The 19501-nt window shown below is 40.4% G+C and overlaps 1 protein-coding gene across 24 annotated transcripts in view; it reads right to left on the minus strand.

The window, feature by feature from the left end:
* Positions 1–19501, minus strand: part of nrxn1a (neurexin 1a) — a 169231-nt gene that overhangs the window by 37469 nt on the left and 112261 nt on the right. For 22 of the 24 annotated variants that reach the window (XM_079594939.1, XM_079594941.1, XM_079594938.1 and 19 more), the window contains 2 exons: positions 17457–17576; positions 531–712 (listed from right to left, as the gene is read on the minus strand). In XM_079594939.1, coding sequence (XP_079451065.1) covers positions 531–712; positions 17457–17576 — 302 coding nt within the window. Of the gene's footprint in view, positions 1–530; positions 713–11245; positions 12323–17456; positions 17577–19501 lie in introns of those variants that run through there. The other 2 variants (XM_079594947.1, XM_079594946.1) reach the window with 1 other exon arrangement.

Below are 19501 nucleotides of genomic sequence, written 5' to 3' on the forward strand. Positions count from 1 at the left end.
TGTTCTTTCTTTTGATAGATTGCATTTTTCTGTGAAAATGACCAAAAACTCTGGCGGTGGCTGGCAACTTTAAAACAAAAATGCTGGCGGGGAAATAATTAAACCTGGAAATAAAGTTTAAACGTTTGATTTTTTTTAAAGTAAAAAATTATGACTCAAGATTCTGTAATATTTCTTGGTCTAAACGGGCACATTTGTGGCATTGATCGTGCGACTCTTTGTACAAACGATCAGATGTTCTTTCAGCTCACTGGATAATTCTCCAATCATGCTGGATAACACGATCATCAGGTTTGACACAAACTTGAGGAATTCATGCAGCTCATTCCTGTTGTGTTAAAGTGAAAGGAGCTTGTACCAAATACTAAGATCATCTGGAATCTATTCAATTCAAATTTCACTTAAATTGTTATGCTGATAATACATTTTATAATGAAAAAAACTATTAAATTAGTAAAACATGTTGCATTTTCACTTGTGTTCTCAGACTTAGTGACCCAACTGTAAGTGTTTGTTTGTGTAAGACTCACAATCTGAAGCTGCAGGTAGTCTCCCAGGCCAGAAGAGCTGTCCACCCTAACCAGCACTGCATCCTTCTGCTGAGTGCTAAACCCGACAGCCAGTCGGTCAGCTCGTGTGCTCGGTCTGTCGTTGGGCGGCCATGTGTACACAATGAGCCCTCCGTCACGTCCGAATATGTATGTGGTTCCCGCTGCAGAATGAGAAAGAGAGAGGAACAGAATATTAAGTGTAAGAACATCAAAGTAAGTGAGAAAACTATTTCCATTTCGCATGTGTGTGCGTGCGTATGCGCGGCTCTGCTCCATTACACAAAGCGCGGGAGTATCTTGATGAACCCATCAGAGAGCCAGACAGCCCCTGCTGGTCCCTGATTGGCTAAATTATAGCCCTTATGTGACCCTCGGTACGCTGATGTCACCAGGAGCACCTGTGTCTGCTGAAGCATGAGCTAAACAGAGTCGCTCTTGCTACAACCACTCAACGCCCCATCCGAGCCCTGTGCTGATTGAGCTGATTACACCCGCCAACACACCGGACAATCAATCCAGCCTCACGGCCCCCGGCCCAGTGCCTACTTCTGCATGCATTTATTCTGCCGAAGGTGGGCAAACACGGCATGGACTAGACAGCTATTCCTGCTCAGCGAGACGCATGCTAATGCCTGACGGAGCTAATTACAGTGTCAGAAGCAGGTAGCTTACTGTGAGCGGGGTCACTGTGATTCAACGCCTGCAGGAAGGTTCCTCGGATAAATCGGCGTCGCTTTTTTGCAGGGAGAGATAGACAGAAATTGTTCTAATGGAGTTGATCTCATTAACTGGCGGACTGCGCCAGCTCTTTTGATCAGGCGTGACTTCAATAGCAAAACGGGCGAAAGCGCTTCGACTGTGGCAGGTGCAGTCGGGGTAATGTTTCGCAGAGCAAAGAGCTCATCAACCTCAAGATAACAGCCTCGGGAGATGCGAGACACACTTCAACACTCATTCTCCGAGGAGTGTGACTGCTGCGCTTCTGAGCTCCAGATGCAGATAAGACGGGCGGCGAAGCAGCGCGGGGAAAAAAACCCAGAGGAGGCCGGAGCTCTCAGAAGAGCGAGACGCCCCGAGTTAAAGTGCTGAGAGCGGTTTCAGAAGAGCTGGGTTATTTCCTGGCACGTTTCTCTATTTGCAGAGCCGTGCTCATTAGCTCCGCTCTCCATGATTTTTTACCAGCGGGCTTTCGTCAGCCCCCTTGACCGCATCTCAATGAGACTGTTTCACACCGTGTCAGCGATCGGCCTGACCCCCTCCAAAAACAACACCCTCGGGGCAGGCACATTCGCTGACACGGGTACACAAATGTTCACAAGCGCACACAGATTCACGCGCGAACTAACGCCCGGTTAGTGACGACTCCCTTGACGGGCTTGTTCGAAACGCAGGGAAATGAGCTCTGCTCATTAGCGGGGCTCAGATGGTTGAACTTCACACACACATATGCGCACAGGCCATCATAGATGTGAAGCGGATAGGGAGAGCGGATGGATGAGATTTAGGCTCTGTTGAAATCTGTTTCGTGCGAACCGCTACGGCTGCCTGCCTCATATCTGTCGCTCAGTATGGCGGCAATTCGCAGCTGTGGGTGAGTGAATGGATTTGCCAGGAAGGGAAGCGTAAAGCTGTGCAGAGATTTACGGGCACAAATGGGCAATGCACGGTGCACTGAAAGTTAAAATCAGTGCAATCAACTTTTAAAAATACAAGCTGACATCTGACTCATAAATGTATTTAAAGGGACAGTTCAACCTTAAAAATTCTGTTATTATTTACACACCCTCATGCTGTTCCAAACTTCAGACTTTTTTTTTCTGTGAAACAAAATATATTTTGAAGAATGTGGGATTCTTGTAGGAGAATCTTGTAGAATGTAGGAAGTCAGTGGGGCCTAAAACAACCTCATAGACTTTCATTCTATAGATAAAGACGTAATTCAAAATTCCTTTGGTTACACTTGATTTAGGTTGTTCTTGTTACAGAGTAATTACACACGTAAATGCTCATTAATATTATTAACAAAATGTACTTACTAAAGGCCAAGAGTTGGGGGTTTTGTTGAGGTTTAGTTGATTGCATAAATTACTGTTATTACTATAGTATAAAAGGGACACTGTAAAGTATTGCCATATCTTTTGTGTTTCACACAGGAAAGGAAGTGTTACATGTTTGGAACAACATGAGAGTGAGTAAATAATGACTTTTTGGGGGATAAGAGAAACTCTAGATATGGTGATCAGGACTTCATCCAAAGGGGAGTTTATTCTGTGATAATGATAGGCTGACTGAACATTTACTTTTTTTTATATGCAGCTACTAAGTAAATAAAGTGAAAATTATTTATTGATTTGAGCTATAAAGATTTTATTTTATTAGAAGAAAGCGACTGCACAATGCTATGAGTATTGCAGAGAACTGTGAAACAATTCGGATTAAATACCCACTGGATTCTTGGGAGACGTGGCATAGAGACACAGACTTCAGACACAAGATATGGTGCACAAGTGGGAAATATGGGTTTGAATCTGGCCTGCGTCAAGCCTTGATCCTGTTCTCCCCTTTTCTCTTGATAATTTTCTGTCATCTCTCCTCATTCTGCTGGATTCTGTGTTCGTGCAGTCGGCTCTTATCCCAACTACTTGGGCGCTTCTCCATGACACCCTCTTTTCTTTCTTTCTTTCTTTCTTTCTTTCTTTCTTTCTTTCTTTCTTTCTTTCTTTCTTTCTTTCTTTCTTTCTTTCTTTCTTTCTTTCTTTCTTTTCTTATCTCCCTCAGCCTGACTTTTCACTCCCATCCCTGATGTGGTTAAGGAGCTTGCTGCCCTCCCTCTAACGGGGTTAAACCTCTTCTCTGAAGTCTATTTTCTGATGCTGTTAAATGAGGCAGGCTCTTTGTGCAAGCCAGACCATTAGCCCCTTAAATATGTTCCATCATCTCGGCTGGGTGGGCAGCTGGGTCTGGGTTTTAAAGAAGACCCTCGCTACCTAACAACCGTGCGGGTCTTTCCACTCCACCGCCCTTCTAAGGTCAATCAGCAAGAACAAGCAAAGGAGAGAGGGCAGACTGCCACCCCATAGAAGAGCTGTGTGTGAATGCTTGGGAGAGCTGTTCTAATGAGATAGATATTACCTGGCCCTCTGGAATCCCATCATAGCCGTAATCTCCTTTATGTGCTGGAGAAATTAAATTACGTACCAGCTTCTTCTTCTGCCAGGGTCTTGAGTCTCCGTACAGATCCCTCTCTACTCTACACAAGCTAAAATACTATTTTTGCTTAAAGGGATGGTTTAGACAAAAATGAAAATTTCTTCATCATTTATTAGCCCTCATGCTGTTAGCATACAGGTCTGGAAAAACATGACGGTGATAAAATAATGACAGAAGTTTCATTTTTCTGTGAATTATCCCTAAAAGTCTCTTTATTTGGACAAGGCTGCAGAAGTTCTAGGGATGGGACGATTACCCGTTTCACGATAAACCACAATAAAATGTACTGACGGTTAGTATTATCGTTTAAAATTTAACTATCATTAAAACCATGTTTGATTATCGCGATTTTAATAACTCACTGTAAATCCTGTCCAGCCAGCAACAGTCTGAGGCAGGCGCAGCGCGCAATGTTGGGTTTTTTTTTATTCGAGGAGGAATGGCGGATGGCAGTGACCGTTTTTTAAGAGGACCAAATCTGAGGTGTAGTCATATTTTGGCTTTTACAAAAGTCCTGAGGGAAACTTAATCGAGGATGGTCACCCTGTCTGCAGAACAAAAAGTCACTGCAAACACTTCAAATCTGCCGAGTCATCTTGAGTGACCATCACCCACTGTTGTATAGCGAACGCAAGGCAAGTTAACTTTGACCTCAATACCAAAACTACGTCTGGGAAATAATTGGGCACAAAATGTTGTTTTGAGTTGAAATATTTTATCTCACTCACAAATAAACGTGAAGGTTCCGTGAAGAAAAGTTTGCAGCAAGTGGCTTTGAGCCAAAGACGAATGAACAAGTTCAAACAAGACTATTATTAAGAGTGACATTTAAAGGATAATAATGTATAGATTCATTGTAAACTTTTTTTTTTTTTTTTTACCACATAATTACGGAGATATATTGAATTGAGATTAATGTTTTAAATCTTACCTGTTTATAAATCTATTTTGTACAGCGTACAAAACAATCGTCCAGACAAGATGATCACAACAATATTATCAAACTCTGTAAACAATAAATCAACTCTGATTTCATTTTCAATACAAACAAAAACGGAGACGCAAGATGGGAAGTTGCATTTGAATGAAACGAGAGCGCGCACCCGTTGTGATACATGGATGTGCGCTGTTGCTATTGACGACAGTCATTATAATGAAGGAAATGCCATAGAATAGAATCTTGCTTAAGAGCTGCATAGAGCTGCTTGTTTTATTTGTTGTTTGTTGATTTTCAAATATAAAACTGGTTGAAATGTTTTCAGTGTGAGCATCAGTTCTTTTTGAACACTTTCATCTTGTTTTAACAAAACCGTGATAATATTGAAAATCACGATAATTTTGGTCACTGATACGTCCCATCCCTAAGAAGTTCCCATTAATGTTTCATAATTTATTAACCCTTATGTTGCTAGCATACAGGTTTGGAACAACATGAGTGTGATTACATTTCAGAATTTTTATTTTTGGATGAACTATGCCTTTAAGACTCTTTATTTGCATAAGTCAGCAAAAGTTCCCGTTAATGGCTAACATATGTGCTCTGACACATTGAGTAAATTATTGAGATAGTGAAATCAGCAATTTTCCAATCCCCTCGTCCCTTCTTCAAACTATAATTTCATGTGTAAAAAAAGTTATGAGGATGGAACAATTCATACTTCATCATCTGATTTCTCGGATCCATGTTTAAATGTAAAATCAATGACACCCAATACCGTCATTGTCTTGGGGGCTTATAAGCAGCAAATCATACTGCTGAAAACACAATATTTATAAGCTGCACTGAGCTGACTTTCCATCAATAAACGTTTCAGAAACACAAAACATTGTGCTCGTGTCTCGGAATGGGGAATGAATTGAGCTCCCACTCTATTCTGCTTCATGTCCCTGGATGCCTCTTTCCTGAGAACAGACGTATTGTGAGGACCCTGGCAGTTTGGTCTAAAATTACGGTGCATTGTGTTGGGTTGCCCACCTCCTACTTGCATGCTAGAATGAGGAACATCAGTCAAACTCTGCAGGGTTGGAGCCATTCACCCGGTGGGCAAACACGCACACACACATATAAACATGCAGTTCTGCACAACTAGTGTGTACACACAAATACACAAATACACATGCACCCCACTGGTATGAAAATACTGTCAAAATAAACAGAAGGCAAAGTGAAGACCCCACATAGAGAAGTATACAAAAATCTAAAAGTAACACTTCAAACCACTAAAAATGAAATGACATGCTGTACTGTAACCTTCATGAGTTTCAAGAGCATTGCAAGTGACTTATTCATGAGGTTATTCAAATCTATAATCATCTGGTAAAAGGTTTACAGTGGGTGTATCTATTACTCCATATAGCATTTTCCTAATTAAAAAAGAAACTGTTAAATGTGTGTGTGTGTGTGTGTGTGTATATATATATATATATATATGTGTATACACATACATAACTTTGATAAATTTTTCTTATTTTGTTCTATTTTTTTAATTGAACATTTAAAAAGAAAAAAATCCTAGATATTCAATGTGTTCTCGATGTTTGGACGCCACTGTGTTTTTTTTTTTTTTACAGGTATGTGGCGTATTGTTCTGTGTGTTTTGTTACCTCATCCACCTGGCAAGTTATGGACAGGTTTTTTTTTTTCCATTATGCTGAAAAGAATAGGTGTGTGTGTGTGTGGGCGAGAGTGAGTGTGTTGATGGTTTTTTATGTGAAGCAATTATAATGTTTACGTGAAATATGAGTCTGTGACATTGTATTTGTTTATTAAACATTCAGTGTGAGCTGTGCTGCAACTACAAAACCGAGGCTTCTGCAATAATAAACAGGCAATTAAAAAGTGAATTACTGCAGCTCCAATTACCAGACTGACACCACAGAGCTCCACACCAACTGGGTAATTACAGGCAACAGCTCGAGCGGAACACTGGCCAACCTAAGAGCGTACGGATGTGTAGACGAATGTGTGTGTCTTTGCATATGTGTGTGTTGGATGCTGTTAAACTGGCCGTTATCATCAGCAGAAACAGCAAGAAAGAAACGTTCATAAATCTGACTGCGGTTTCTCCCTCCCTCACCAGGAATCAACTTAAGGCGCAGGTTTCAAGACGAGACGTCATGTTTATGACGGGTCTAGCGCAGCGCATGGTTTTATTGTCTGCCTGTAAAGGAATCCTCCGGGTGATTGACAGAGACAGAGTCTCCGGTTGCAAGAGTTTAGGCTCTATGGTGGGTGGGTGGCTGCCTCGGGACGCTGTCGAGAGTCTACACGGACAGTTCTAATACTGTTCAGTTCCTGCACGCCTCATGGGTTTGATTTTTTACATGCATCATTGGCACTGTCAAAACATTTTCCTATCCTTTTTTTAATACTCTCTTCAGTTTTTATTGTCAGACCTGAGGGGGCTGAATGAATCAGATCTAATAAAACAATAAAACCCATTTGTGAAATGTAAAGTCTGCTGAATTATTTCATGTTTAGTGCAATGCAATTCAAGGACAATAGCCTGGCACAAACTGAATTTTCTACAAATCTGGAGAGCAGCGCATCATACAGCACATTACGACAATACAATTTACCTTTGAGGATATTTGCCGCAGCCGACTCTATACTGCTTCGCAGAATCATTCAATACAATGAGAACTGGCTGGAGAAAAACCAGCAGTTCACACGTGAAAAGAGACCACTAAGAGCGAAAGACGCAGGGAGCACTGGGGTTTGTGGTCGTGGTAGAGCTCTGGTATTTCTTCCGCTGACCTTTCCAGGGCCAATTAGAACAGAGCTGAGAAAGAGCGGTCAGTGCTGTGCTGGCTGAAAGCCTGTCTGCTGTGGCACTTTAGTGGATGTTGTTTTGATTTGCTTTGTGTTTTTATAACGAGCTTTCGGCTCCTGAGCACCTCCAGGGGGTTTAGGAGACGATGAGGCTTAAGCTGAGGGTGTGTGAGCGTGTCCATTCTCCTGTGAGGGTATACCTATGTGGTGATCTGTGTGTATGATTTGCATTTTACGTTTGCAATAAGAAGGAAGGAAGGAATGGACAAATTAAATGAAAAAATGTAAGCAGAGGAATTGGGGAAAGAAAGAAAGAAAGAAAGAAAGAAAGAAAGAAAGAAAGAAAGAAAGAAAGAAAGAAAGAAAGAAAGAAAGAAAGAAAGAGGAAAAGAAAGAAAAAAGGGAGGACATTAAGGAAGAGATTAGGGAAGGAAGGAAGGAAGGAAGGAAGGAAGGAAGGAAGGAAGGAAGGAAGGAAGGAAGGAAGGAAGGAAGAAAGGAAGGAAGGAAGGAAGGAAGGAAGGAAGGAAGGAAGGAAGGAAGGAAGGAAGGAAGGAAGGAATGAAGGAAGGAAAAGGGGGAGGGAATGAAATAAGAAGTAGGGAAGGAAAAAGAAAAGAAGCAAGAAAGGAGGAAAACAGGAGAAACGGAAGGAGGCAAAACAGGAAGAGGAAAGAAAGGAAAGAAAGGAATGAAGGGAGGAAAATGTGGAGGGAAGGAAAGAAGAAAAAAATGAGGAGGAAAGGAATGAAGTAGGGAAGGAAAAGGAAAGAAGTAAGGAAGGAAGAAAACAGGAGAAATGGAAGGAGGCAAAATAGAAAGAGGGAAGAAAGGAAGGAAGGAACGATGGAAGGAATGAAGAGGGAAAGAAGGACAGAGGAAAGGAAATTAAAGAAAGGGGAAAAAATTAAGGAAAAAAGAAAGTGAAAAAAGAAAGTGCTGTGTCGACATTGAGGGATGAATTCACAAATAACTATTTTATTAGACGGAAGCATGTGTAATAATCTTTGCAGGTGTGTGTGTGTGTGTGTGTGTGTGTGTGTTAGTACGTCCAGTCTAAGCCTCCCTGAGCCCCATGTGTGAGCTACAGTGACATAATGAGAAATCTCTCTAGAGGTTTGGCTTGACTGGGTTTAGATTACACACCCCAGCTATTGTTCCTTCTATCTCTCCCTCTCTTTCTCCAGATTCTCTTAGGAGAGAGTATAGCATTTAAAGAATCAATCACCTCCATACTATCAAGGGGATGATATGTCTTTCTCATATAAACTCGCACACACACACAATGCTCCCACTATAGAGTGCAGCTTGCAGCCCTGTGCAGTCACTCACTGTCTCACTGTGTTTGGAGATGCTGTATTGTTCCCGCTGGAATATCACTGTCAAGTGCATGTAGTCTTTGACCACTCTGCTCATCCCTTTGCCTCTTTTAATTCCCTCTATCTTTCTCTTAGTCAACTCAGGACATCCTACGCTTTGAATTCTCAGCCTCTCAGAGTATCATATTTAACCAAGCACATCACCATTCACCAGCAAATCCACATCATCCTTTCATTACAGCAATTCGGGCGTCTCAAACTAAAGCTCTGACATAAAAGAGTGCAAGAAATACGGAGCGAAAGATCGAGGGAGATTACTCAGCCCCATCCCCTCGCTTACTCCAACCCTACTCAGATTTGCAGTGATGGAGAAGAGAGAGGCAGCATACTAACTCACTAATAGCCTTCAGAAACATGCAGGCACACAAACATGTGTTTTAAAGAATGAGGGGGAGTGATGTTTAACCTACACTGTTCGATTTTTACACTGCAAGTTACATACGATTAATTTTTTCTGTAGGTGTGAGAGAACGCGGCGTTCTTCTACTGTATGACTCCATCTAAATGTAGCTTGTGTTATATTTGTCAGTGTAACTGTGGAGGAAAGGGGAGATAAAAGTGCAAGACTGCAGCAAAATGAGCGGGGAGAAAAAAAAAAGGGGATGGGTTTGACTTTAAAAACACTGTGCTGGAGCCCAGGGTAACTTCGGATAATTTGCCTCGCTTTCTGCTTTCATTTTCAGCTCCCGTCCAATCATTTCGGTGGGAGAGAGGGCACATTTACTGGTGCACACAGACAAGGGCGCACGCACACACTTTCCTGCACTCCACATAACCTACTGTTAATGGTTTTTAAATGGTAATTTTGCTGCAACAACAGAACTCGTGCTGTTCTCAAACTCCTCGTCGCGGCATACTAAAACAGGGCTGGAAGCAGGTAGGGCTGAAAAGATTTGCAGTTCAGCTGAGAAGGTGTCCGCTGGTGCTGTAAATAGCGTAGCAGACACATAGCTGGAAGCGGCTTCGGTTTCAGTTTATTATTATCAGAGCTCGTGAATTATGCTCAGCTGTGAACAATGTCGCCGAATATTCCCGGGCAAAAGGAGTCCGGAGGTTTGAGAGGTTTAGATTAGCTCGGCCGGGAGGGGGGCGGACGCAATAGCAATGGACCCTGATGCGCTGCCTCGCTGCCTGGGGGGACGCATACGAGCAGCGGGGCTCTGTGATCTCAGCACACCCTGCCATTAGAGACGCCAGCTGTGTCACACACACACACACACACTCACACACACACACACAGAAAAGAAGAATATGACAAAGACAGAAGGAAAGAGTGATAGGGAGAGAGGCAAGGAGGTAGAGAAGAAAAACTAAGAGCCTTTCAGAAAGGATGATAAATGACTCGTCTCACTTCACAAGCTTCCGCTCACTTCCTCTTGCCTCTATTCAATAGTGTGTGTTTTTTTTTTTTTTTATCAAAGCATAATCTGTGAGGATAATGCTGAGAGGCAGCCAGGTCTCGTTATATAAGTGCAGTGGATCACACACTGACAGCTCAAGCCCCTCTGCACACACAGCGTGGAAATCGCCCTGATAGTTTTAAACAGCCAGCCGCAACGAGACATTACAACACAAACTGGGAGGAAAAAAAATCTGGTGCAATAAAGCAGAAGGTGTTCAATTTATACAGTATACCGGTCTCAGGAGTAGTGGCCAGTGGGATTTAACAGCAATGTAGAAGTAATAGAGTTTCAAAGGAAGTGTGGGGGGTGCACCAGTGTAGAAATCGCTGGATGGCCCTGGGGTCTAGTATTCACATAAAAGCCTGTCCACTGTCCCTTCTAGACCTAATACATTCAATTTGGCTGGTTCGCTGAATTAAATCCACACACACACACACATAACATGGTACAGTGACCACGATGTCATTTGAATATAATTTCATCACGTCAAAGGTCAGCTTAAGTCATTTGGATGAGGCCTTTCGAACAGGAGAGGTTAAGGATGTGGCCCCGGTGTTTATTTAAACACAGCCCCCTCGATGGCCCCGAGAAACGCATGTATTCGAGCATAGTCAGCGTAACGGGAGGCTGAATCGCTTGTCGCAAAGTGATTGTGGTGCAGCCAACATTATGCTCTCAACATTTGTACTCTGCATAATGCATCTGCATAATGTTCATAAACACCTCTTAAAGATCGCATTTGCATCCTGACCACATAATTGCACAAGCACACTCATAGACCTCCAGCTATTACCATGAGATTACAAGAGCATGATATCGCTTCTTATGCAGGAATCTCGACAGACAGAAAGCAGAAGCTCTAGGAATGAAAGGTTACCCGAATGGCACAGCAGTGAGAGGGTGAATGTGGCAGTCGAATAAGCTACGCACCATGTCCTGCCCGCAGGGGGGCGTGGGATCTGGCGGCAGGCACGAGGTGATGAGGCATATGTTGAGGGACGTAGAGCTCCCCAGGCCCCTCTGCCAGAGCCAGGGCTGACCCCAGAGTCAGCGGTGGCAGCCAGAGAGCCAGGCGTAGGTTGATGCGGAGCAGGATGGAAGCAAGACCAGCAGGAGCCCCGCCGGGCCACAGACGCAGCATGCTACCGGAGTGCAAGGACTTTAAAGAGGGGCGTCCTCAAACCACCTGGCAACCCATGTCCTGCTCAAGCCTCGGATCCTGACCATGCAACAGCCTAATCACTGAAGGAGAGGCAGAACAACAGCACGTGCTGGATCCACATGGAGAGGGAACTTCCACAGAGTTCTCCGAGGTATGGATTTAAATAAAAGAGCAGCACAGAAGAGGCAAACTTCAGATAATGATCCTGGATTAAATTCCTCTCTTCATGGTATTCAAAAACACAAAATCCAGCGGGTGAAAAAGAAAAGAAACCACGGAATCCGATCCAGTACTCCAGTAAGGTATGCGTAATGGTGTATTGGAGAAGTGGGAGAAAAGAGCGAGCAGCCTTTGCTACAGACCTCCCAGCAGTCCTGGACTTTTCCAGTGCACTCTATCGCCTGAATCCCAGCTGTATCCCATGAAGACAAGGCTGCATCACACGTTATCCTCGTGGAGAGTATAGGAGAGGAGCAGGGAGACTACCAGAAGCGATGGCACACACAAGACGAGATCGCCGCTGCAGCATTTAACTCAATACAGAGTGCCTCTCCCCCTCCCCAAACGACAAACACACTCTCTCACACACACCACACAAGAGCTGCTGCTGGCTGCCTGGCTCAGTCCGCACTGCCTCAGAGGAAACATTAGCAGACACACCAAAGGAGAACAGAAAGAGAGAACCAAGAAAGGGCAAGAGTAGTCAAGTGGTCCTCATGTGAAAAGGGTGGTCAGAGTTTCTGAAAATGTCAGCAAGAAGAAAGTCCCTCCTCTTCTCTTACTTCTCACAGCGCCTCTGTAGCGGAAGCGTTCCTAAGCAGCATGCTTAGAGGAAAAGACCCTCTGAATGTAGAGAAGGGGAAACAGAGAACGGTGAGGCTCGGCTGAGTTTTCCTCCCCCTCTTTTTCTCTCTCCCTCCCCCTCGATCATCAGGGAGGCGCGTGCAGCTGTGGAAGGGGGGGTCTCGTGTCTCGTCCTCCTAATCGTTGTTTCTCTCTTTCTTCGTTTCTCCTTGACAGAGGGGTGGCTCGAAGAGAGTCCAGCTAGAATTCAGAGTGTGGGCTCCCTCTCCCTTCACAAACTAGTCAAACCTTGATATACTCCTCCCTCTTCGGCCATTGTGTAGCTCAATGAGTTCTCTTACTGGAAGGACAGCCATTGGGTGTATTTCAGCACCACGGACAGCGCCTGACTTGATTCAATAACATTCTTTCCTTACTTGCAAGATGCAAAAAAAGCTTCAAGCAAGGCTTAAGACGTAATTGTAATATTAATTTTATCTAAATCTAATAGTTTAGTTTGACATTTTGTTTTCAATTAAACTAGCACAATGGTTCTCAACTGAGTTTGCTTCATAACCCAAATTTGGTGGCGAAATTGATTAATTTCAGTTTTTGAAAACGAGGGCAAGTCAGGTAACCTGGTCATGTTGCCATCTGCTTAATTTGTCTAGATGGTACCAAGTGACATGTATGATAAGTCAAAATACTGCTTATGGACGCCCAGACTTTGACGTCAACAACAAAAAGACACAGGCCACGTTTTTTTAAAGGTACAGTTAACACAAACATATTAATTCTGTCATCATTTATTCACCCTAATATAATTCCAAACCTGTATGACTATTTCTTCTGTGGAACAGAAAATAAGATATTTAAACAGTTTTTGTCTATACAATTAAAGTCAATGGAGTACAAAACAATGTTGAATCCCACTGACTTTCATTGAAAGGACAACTTCTACAGAAGTTCCACAGAAGAAAGAAAATCTCAGTTTTAAAACGACTTATTGCCTTTATCAACTTTGCACAATCATATGATTAGCATTTACCATTGTTTTTGTGTTTTTTTTTTTTTAACCATGCTGTGCATGACCGGTCACAATCCACTAGTTGAGAACCACTGGTCTATTTGAAAACCCAATCTAGTCTAGCCTATCAGTCAAACACCCTAAATCTGTTTTGTTAGTGTGAGTTTTTCACAAACAAATGAAACTAAAGAAAAGAAAAGAACATGCTAAACTAACATCTATGGTGAATGTGTCAGGTTCACCCTTTCTCCCTAATGTGCACCCCATGTTGCGCGTGTGTGGGTTATAGGAGGAAGTCTGCAGGTGTGCTTCTCCATTGAGACTCCAGCTGGAGTGTGAAGAAAGACGCTATAAAAGTGACACTGGTGTCATCTCCTCTCGCACAAGGAGATCGTTGCTTCTCCCTCCTCTCAGCTTTGAGCATTGTTAGCACTGTATAATTAAAGTTGACAAAGCAGGGTGATCAGAGCCGCCTCGCCAGGGGCTCAAAGACAGACTCCAGCAGGAGCCCAAACTGCTCTATTTGGAAGATAATTTTATCACTGTGACTTTAGCAATACCCAGTGTTGTACATAATGAAACATCACATCCCATCTCCAGAGGTTTACGAAACAATTTGGAAACCAGTCTGCCGCATTCATAGTGAGCTAATTGTTCTCAGCCATATTAAAAGAATATGCGAACCCCGCCTGCAAAATGAGCATGTGTTTCATTTTCTGTTTACAAGGCTGCCACCTAATGGTGAAGGCTGGGTGTTGCTTTGAGCAGAGGACCCTCGCTGTTCTCCGGCAGTCACATGTTTGAGCCAATCCATTTCTTTTTTCAGCTGACCTCAAAAGCAGATTCAAAGGAAGTAGAGCATGTTTTAATACTGGTGCTTCCATTCTGTGGAGGAAAAAAAGGTTTCAAGTATTTTAAACAGTAGGGGAGAAATAAGTGGATCGGTCTGTTTTCCCTTCCTTCCTCTCGTCTCACTTCAGCTTTTGTGTTGCATTTTATATTGCGTCCTGTTGTTCTGCGCTGCTTTCTTTTTATAAAGAAAGGAGGAGTGATTCACAATGCGAAAAGAGAACAAATGAATAATAAACCCCACAATCACATTCCTCTCATCTATCCATTGACTACAGGAAGCAAGAATCAACCACCACCCATGATGCTTCAGTAACCGATGGGATGTTGTTTATTAAGAAACAAGATCTTCGATAAGCAAAAAGCTAATTAAAAATGAAGCACGTCTTTTAAACACATATTGTTCGATTAGAGAACCGACGAGTGCGTTGCCGTCGTAAATAGCGTGATTCATCAGATTTAATATATTTCTCACGTGAGAATCGCGTTATCTCGTCACGTTTTTCTCTATCGGTGTGGTCATTTTTTAATCACGTAATTATTCCGCCTATTATCTGCGCTCTGCGTCATTAATTGTATTTACACGGAGAAAATCAGTTTTGCTTTCAGTGAAGACCCTGCCATTTCTCCTGGCTAGTTACAGTTCTCTGAAATGCTCTTTGACAACCAGCTCATATCAACTGCTCATGTCAACAGTAGACAAACAACTCTGAAATGTGTCCATGCTTGATGAGACTGATGGACAAATGCTCTGATCCAACATTCAAATTTAATTTTTGCCATAAATACCAGTGACGGAAAAAATCGGAAAAAATAACAGCCTAATATTACAGGTCATGAAACCATTTTTAAATTTGAAATAAAAACAATAATATTAACAACTAAACATTCCTACATTTATGATTATGAAAATTAGATACTTCGATACTTCTGTAACAGACAATTAACCTGTCTCATATTCTAACAGGCTATGAAACCATATTATCTGCATTTTTATAAAAAATATGAGAACGAATAATTCATTTATCATTATTTTTATTACGTTTTGTTACGAAAATTTAGATTACCTGTTTTTTTCCTTGCATTAACATAGAAATTAAGACTTACCAGCCTAAATATTTCTTTAAAAATTCAGTAAAATGATATGAAATTATATACCGGTAATTGTAATTAAGATATTATAATTTGCATTACTTCAAATAAAATATGTATGTTATTAATAAAACAATATGAATAATATCATTAATCTCTCAGGGAAACCAACCAACAACATGAAGATCATAATTTTGTTAATTTTTTTTATTTGTGCGTGTGTGTGTGAGAGAGGGAGAGCTTACATTAGAGATGTAATATGTGTAGTGCAGGTCTTAAGGTGGACTGTTTTGTTCATGTATGTCCACAGCTTGTGCGCCTCAAACCCAGGCTTTACTGTCTGCCACTACGCTTAGACAAACCCTCTTTCTCTTTGCACTGCCTTCACGGCCTGATGATCACTGGGCTTGCACATCTAAATGAGCCTGTGTGTTTCTGTGCGCATGGGCATATGACCGTGCAGGAACATTAATATTGCGTGCACATATACTGTAATAATTGCACACTCTGCACAGTAAAAGATTCAGTCTGTAATCATTAACCCATGGGCTTACATACAATAACAAATGTGAACCGTGAAAATCCACCAATTTACTCCATCTATTGATCTGAATATCACTGTATATATATATGGGGGGGGGGGGGGGGGTTCTTTATAATTCTAATTAGGTAGCAAAAGCGATCCTATCTTCCTCTCCCGTTCTCTTCTAAAAACACACACTGAATAGATTCCAGCGAGGTGTTGAGGATGCGGATGATGTAATGCAAGCTGTCTATGTGGTTTCTTCCTCCTGAACAAAGGCGGGCTCTTATCAGTTTGGCAAACCCGCAGAATGGATTAGCTGTGCATGGCTTGAGCCTGTAATAGATCTTCTCCGTAAACCATCTCAAGGACTTTCACTCTGCTTCAGATTCCTGGCACTCAGCACTTTCACAGGCAACAAGCACTGGGGCTTTTCACACCAAATTCAGTCAATGCTCTTCTTGCGATACAGCTCAATATTACAAACCCATTCATAAATGCCCACACATACACAAATCCAAGAACACTTGTTTCCTCTAGATATAATTGATATCTATGAAAACAGTGTGTTAAGTCTATTTTCTTGTCGTAGTATATTGCGATATATACGTAACTTGGTACAGATCCCAGCTATGCACTGTCCACTAACCCCCTCTAGTGGTGTAGCAGAAGACTGCAATATTTTAGCAGTGTGCATGCAGTAAGCACAATATCTGACTATGTTCAGAAAGGAATACTAACTTATTTACTGAATACTACACAGTATACACTTTGCCTTTAAAAACAGTAAATTAAACAATAGTCTTTAGTACCATCATTGTCACATAATCTCATCAATGTTGCATCTTGAATAAGTAATCATCTTGAAATAAATTCAGTTATGTTTAAACATTAATTTTTTCTTTGAGGGATACAGTTTCTTGTGCAGTATGATCACTACATATATAATGTATAGTAAGATTATTATGTAGATATACATTTTCCTGAAGGCATTAAACAGGATGGCCTTTTATATTTGCTAATGTGTATATTGGCTGCAAAGATTTCAAATACACACAAATAAATAAACAATAGTTCATATACAAATATTAACAAATAAACCATAGTTAATATCAGCCATGATTTTATCTTAAAAGCAAAAAATAAAATAAACATTGCTATGCAACAGTTTTAAAATGCAAAACAACCGTTTTTACTTCTGAGATGATAACTGGACTTGCTCTCTGAATAGGCTATGTGACAATGTTAAATACTTTTTTAAATCGGAAATGTTATTGTTCAAAATGCATACACATTCTAATTGCACAGTATTGTACTGAAAGCATGTGATGTATTATGTGTAGTATGCAGTACACAGTATGCTAGTATTCCCTTTCTAAGGGTCCATCATACTAATTCAATGTGACATGTCACATCTGATGCATCAGTGGAATCTCATATCTTTTGATCTCAATCTTTGTATTAAGTATAGTGCATGAGGTTTGAATATCAATTGGTCGGTGTTTCTTTTTCACAGATTACATATTCAATCCCATTTTCCAAAAATATAATAGCCATCAAACTGGCTGACGTTTTAAGAATCCTATAAATAATAGCAGCACACTACAGTAGCTCTCATCCACTGACAAGCTAATTTGGGTGATTGTGGATCTGTGCATTGTGTTTTTCTACAGTAGTTGAAAAGCACGAGAGGTGATAGACTCACGGTCATTGCAGAGCGGTCCTCCAAATGATGTCATGCTGCAGTCGCAACTGAAGCCCTCCCACTGCTGCAGACACACACCCTGATTGGAGCAGGAATCCTCTTGACAGGTAGTGCTAGGGCCTGGAGAGACCGATGACAGAGTAGAGAGAGAGAGAGAGAGAAAAACAAACAGACAGAAAAAAAGAGAAGGGTATATAAATTAACAGGCCCCTTACAACATAAAATCCAGACTAGAGAAAGGCTTTTATTGCAGCAGAAACAGCCACATAGAACCGTCCCATCTGCTCATTCTCCATAGATGAAAAAACTAAATCTTACTGTAGTTCTTTATGGATCTGAATTACGCAAAGAAAATTCAATATACATATATTCAAAATGCACAACGTGTTACATTCAAATTATTACTTCTGTAAAAGAAAAACATATACATCTTTTCCATTTCAATGTGATTACATATAGAGTAATGAGTGTGCTTATTTTAGCTTGCTTTATGTCATTATCTTAGATTTATGAACCATGGTGATCCCTAAATAAATTCCTGTACAAAACAGGGCTTTATAAGGTACACTCAGTCATTTTTTTATGTTGCACTGGATAATAAGACAACATCTGAAATCACATAATGTCTGAGTATGTACTGCATTTAATGAACTTACTTCATGACCGTAAAAAGTATATTTTAAAATGATGCATATGTTTGGTATTAATACAATATGGACACACTTTGAGTATGTTGACTGACACATGATGTTAGCTGTGACTCTGTTTCCTGCCGTTTACAATATGATGCAAAATTCAAGTGTCCACTGGATGCACACCGGGCAGTTTCATGAATGCTATTTGGACATACTCCTCTGACATACTGGCTTTTGCACTGTATATTAGTGGGGAAGTAGACATATTTAGATTCCCTGTTGGACTTATACTGACACCTAGTGGTTTAGATCTACACTACCGTTTAAAATTTGGGGGGCGGGTACATTTTTTTAAAATGTTTTTGAAAGAAGTTTCTTATGCTAACCAAGGCTGCATTTATATAAAAAAAAAAACACTATATATATATATATATATATATATATATATATATATATATATATATATATATATATATATATATAAAAAACCCGGAATATTACAATTTAAAATTTAATAAAAATAAATAAATAAAAAAGTAAAACCTAATTGTTTTATGTTTTATTATATCTCAAGATGTAATTTATTCCAGTGATGGCAAAGCTAAATTCTAGCCATTACAGTCTTCAGTGCCACATGATCCTTTAGGAATCACTTTAATATGCTGATTTTGTGCTCAAGAAATATTTAATATTATTATAATTTTATCAACATTGAAAACAGTTGCGCTGCTTGAAATTTAGGTGGAAGCCGTGATTGTTTTTAGGATTTATTTGAAATAGAAATCTGTTGTAACACTATAAACATCTTTACTGTCACTTTTGATCAATTGAATCTATCCTTGCTGAATTTTAATATTAGTTTCTTAAATATATATATATATATATATGTGTGTATATTATTTTGTTACTGTATTGTGTTTTTTTAATGGAAAGTAATTTTTTAATAACAGTAAAAACATATTTTTTAAAAGTTCTATTCTAAAAGCCCTTTGACACCAAAAGTGAAATTAATAATCCTTAAAACGAAGGAAATGCAAATTCACATCTGTACAGTAGAGGTAAATAAATCTTGAATATAAAACTTGCGTTACTTATTTGAAAAACTAACACAGCTATTTTGTAGTAAATTTAAAATTAATGCGTTACTTTACTCATTACTTAAAGAAATGAATAATACTTTTTTTAAAGACGTGTTGAGATCCATTTATCTTGGTAACCTCCCTATTATTATATACTTTCACTTGTGGAATAAGTTAATCATGACCAATGTTTGGGTAGGTAAAGTAATTACGTAATCAGACTACTTTCTTAAAGTGTAAAACTTTTTTTTAACAACAAGGTTAAAAAATAAATAAATCACTGAGTGCACCTTAAATCGGTCTCATTACTCAAGAAGACATTAAATGTGGA

The sequence above is a fragment of the Phoxinus phoxinus genome (genome assembly GCF_949152265.1).
Source record: "Phoxinus phoxinus genome assembly, chromosome: 21".
NCBI classification, from domain to species: Eukaryota; Metazoa; Chordata; class Actinopteri; order Cypriniformes; family Leuciscidae; genus Phoxinus; species Phoxinus phoxinus.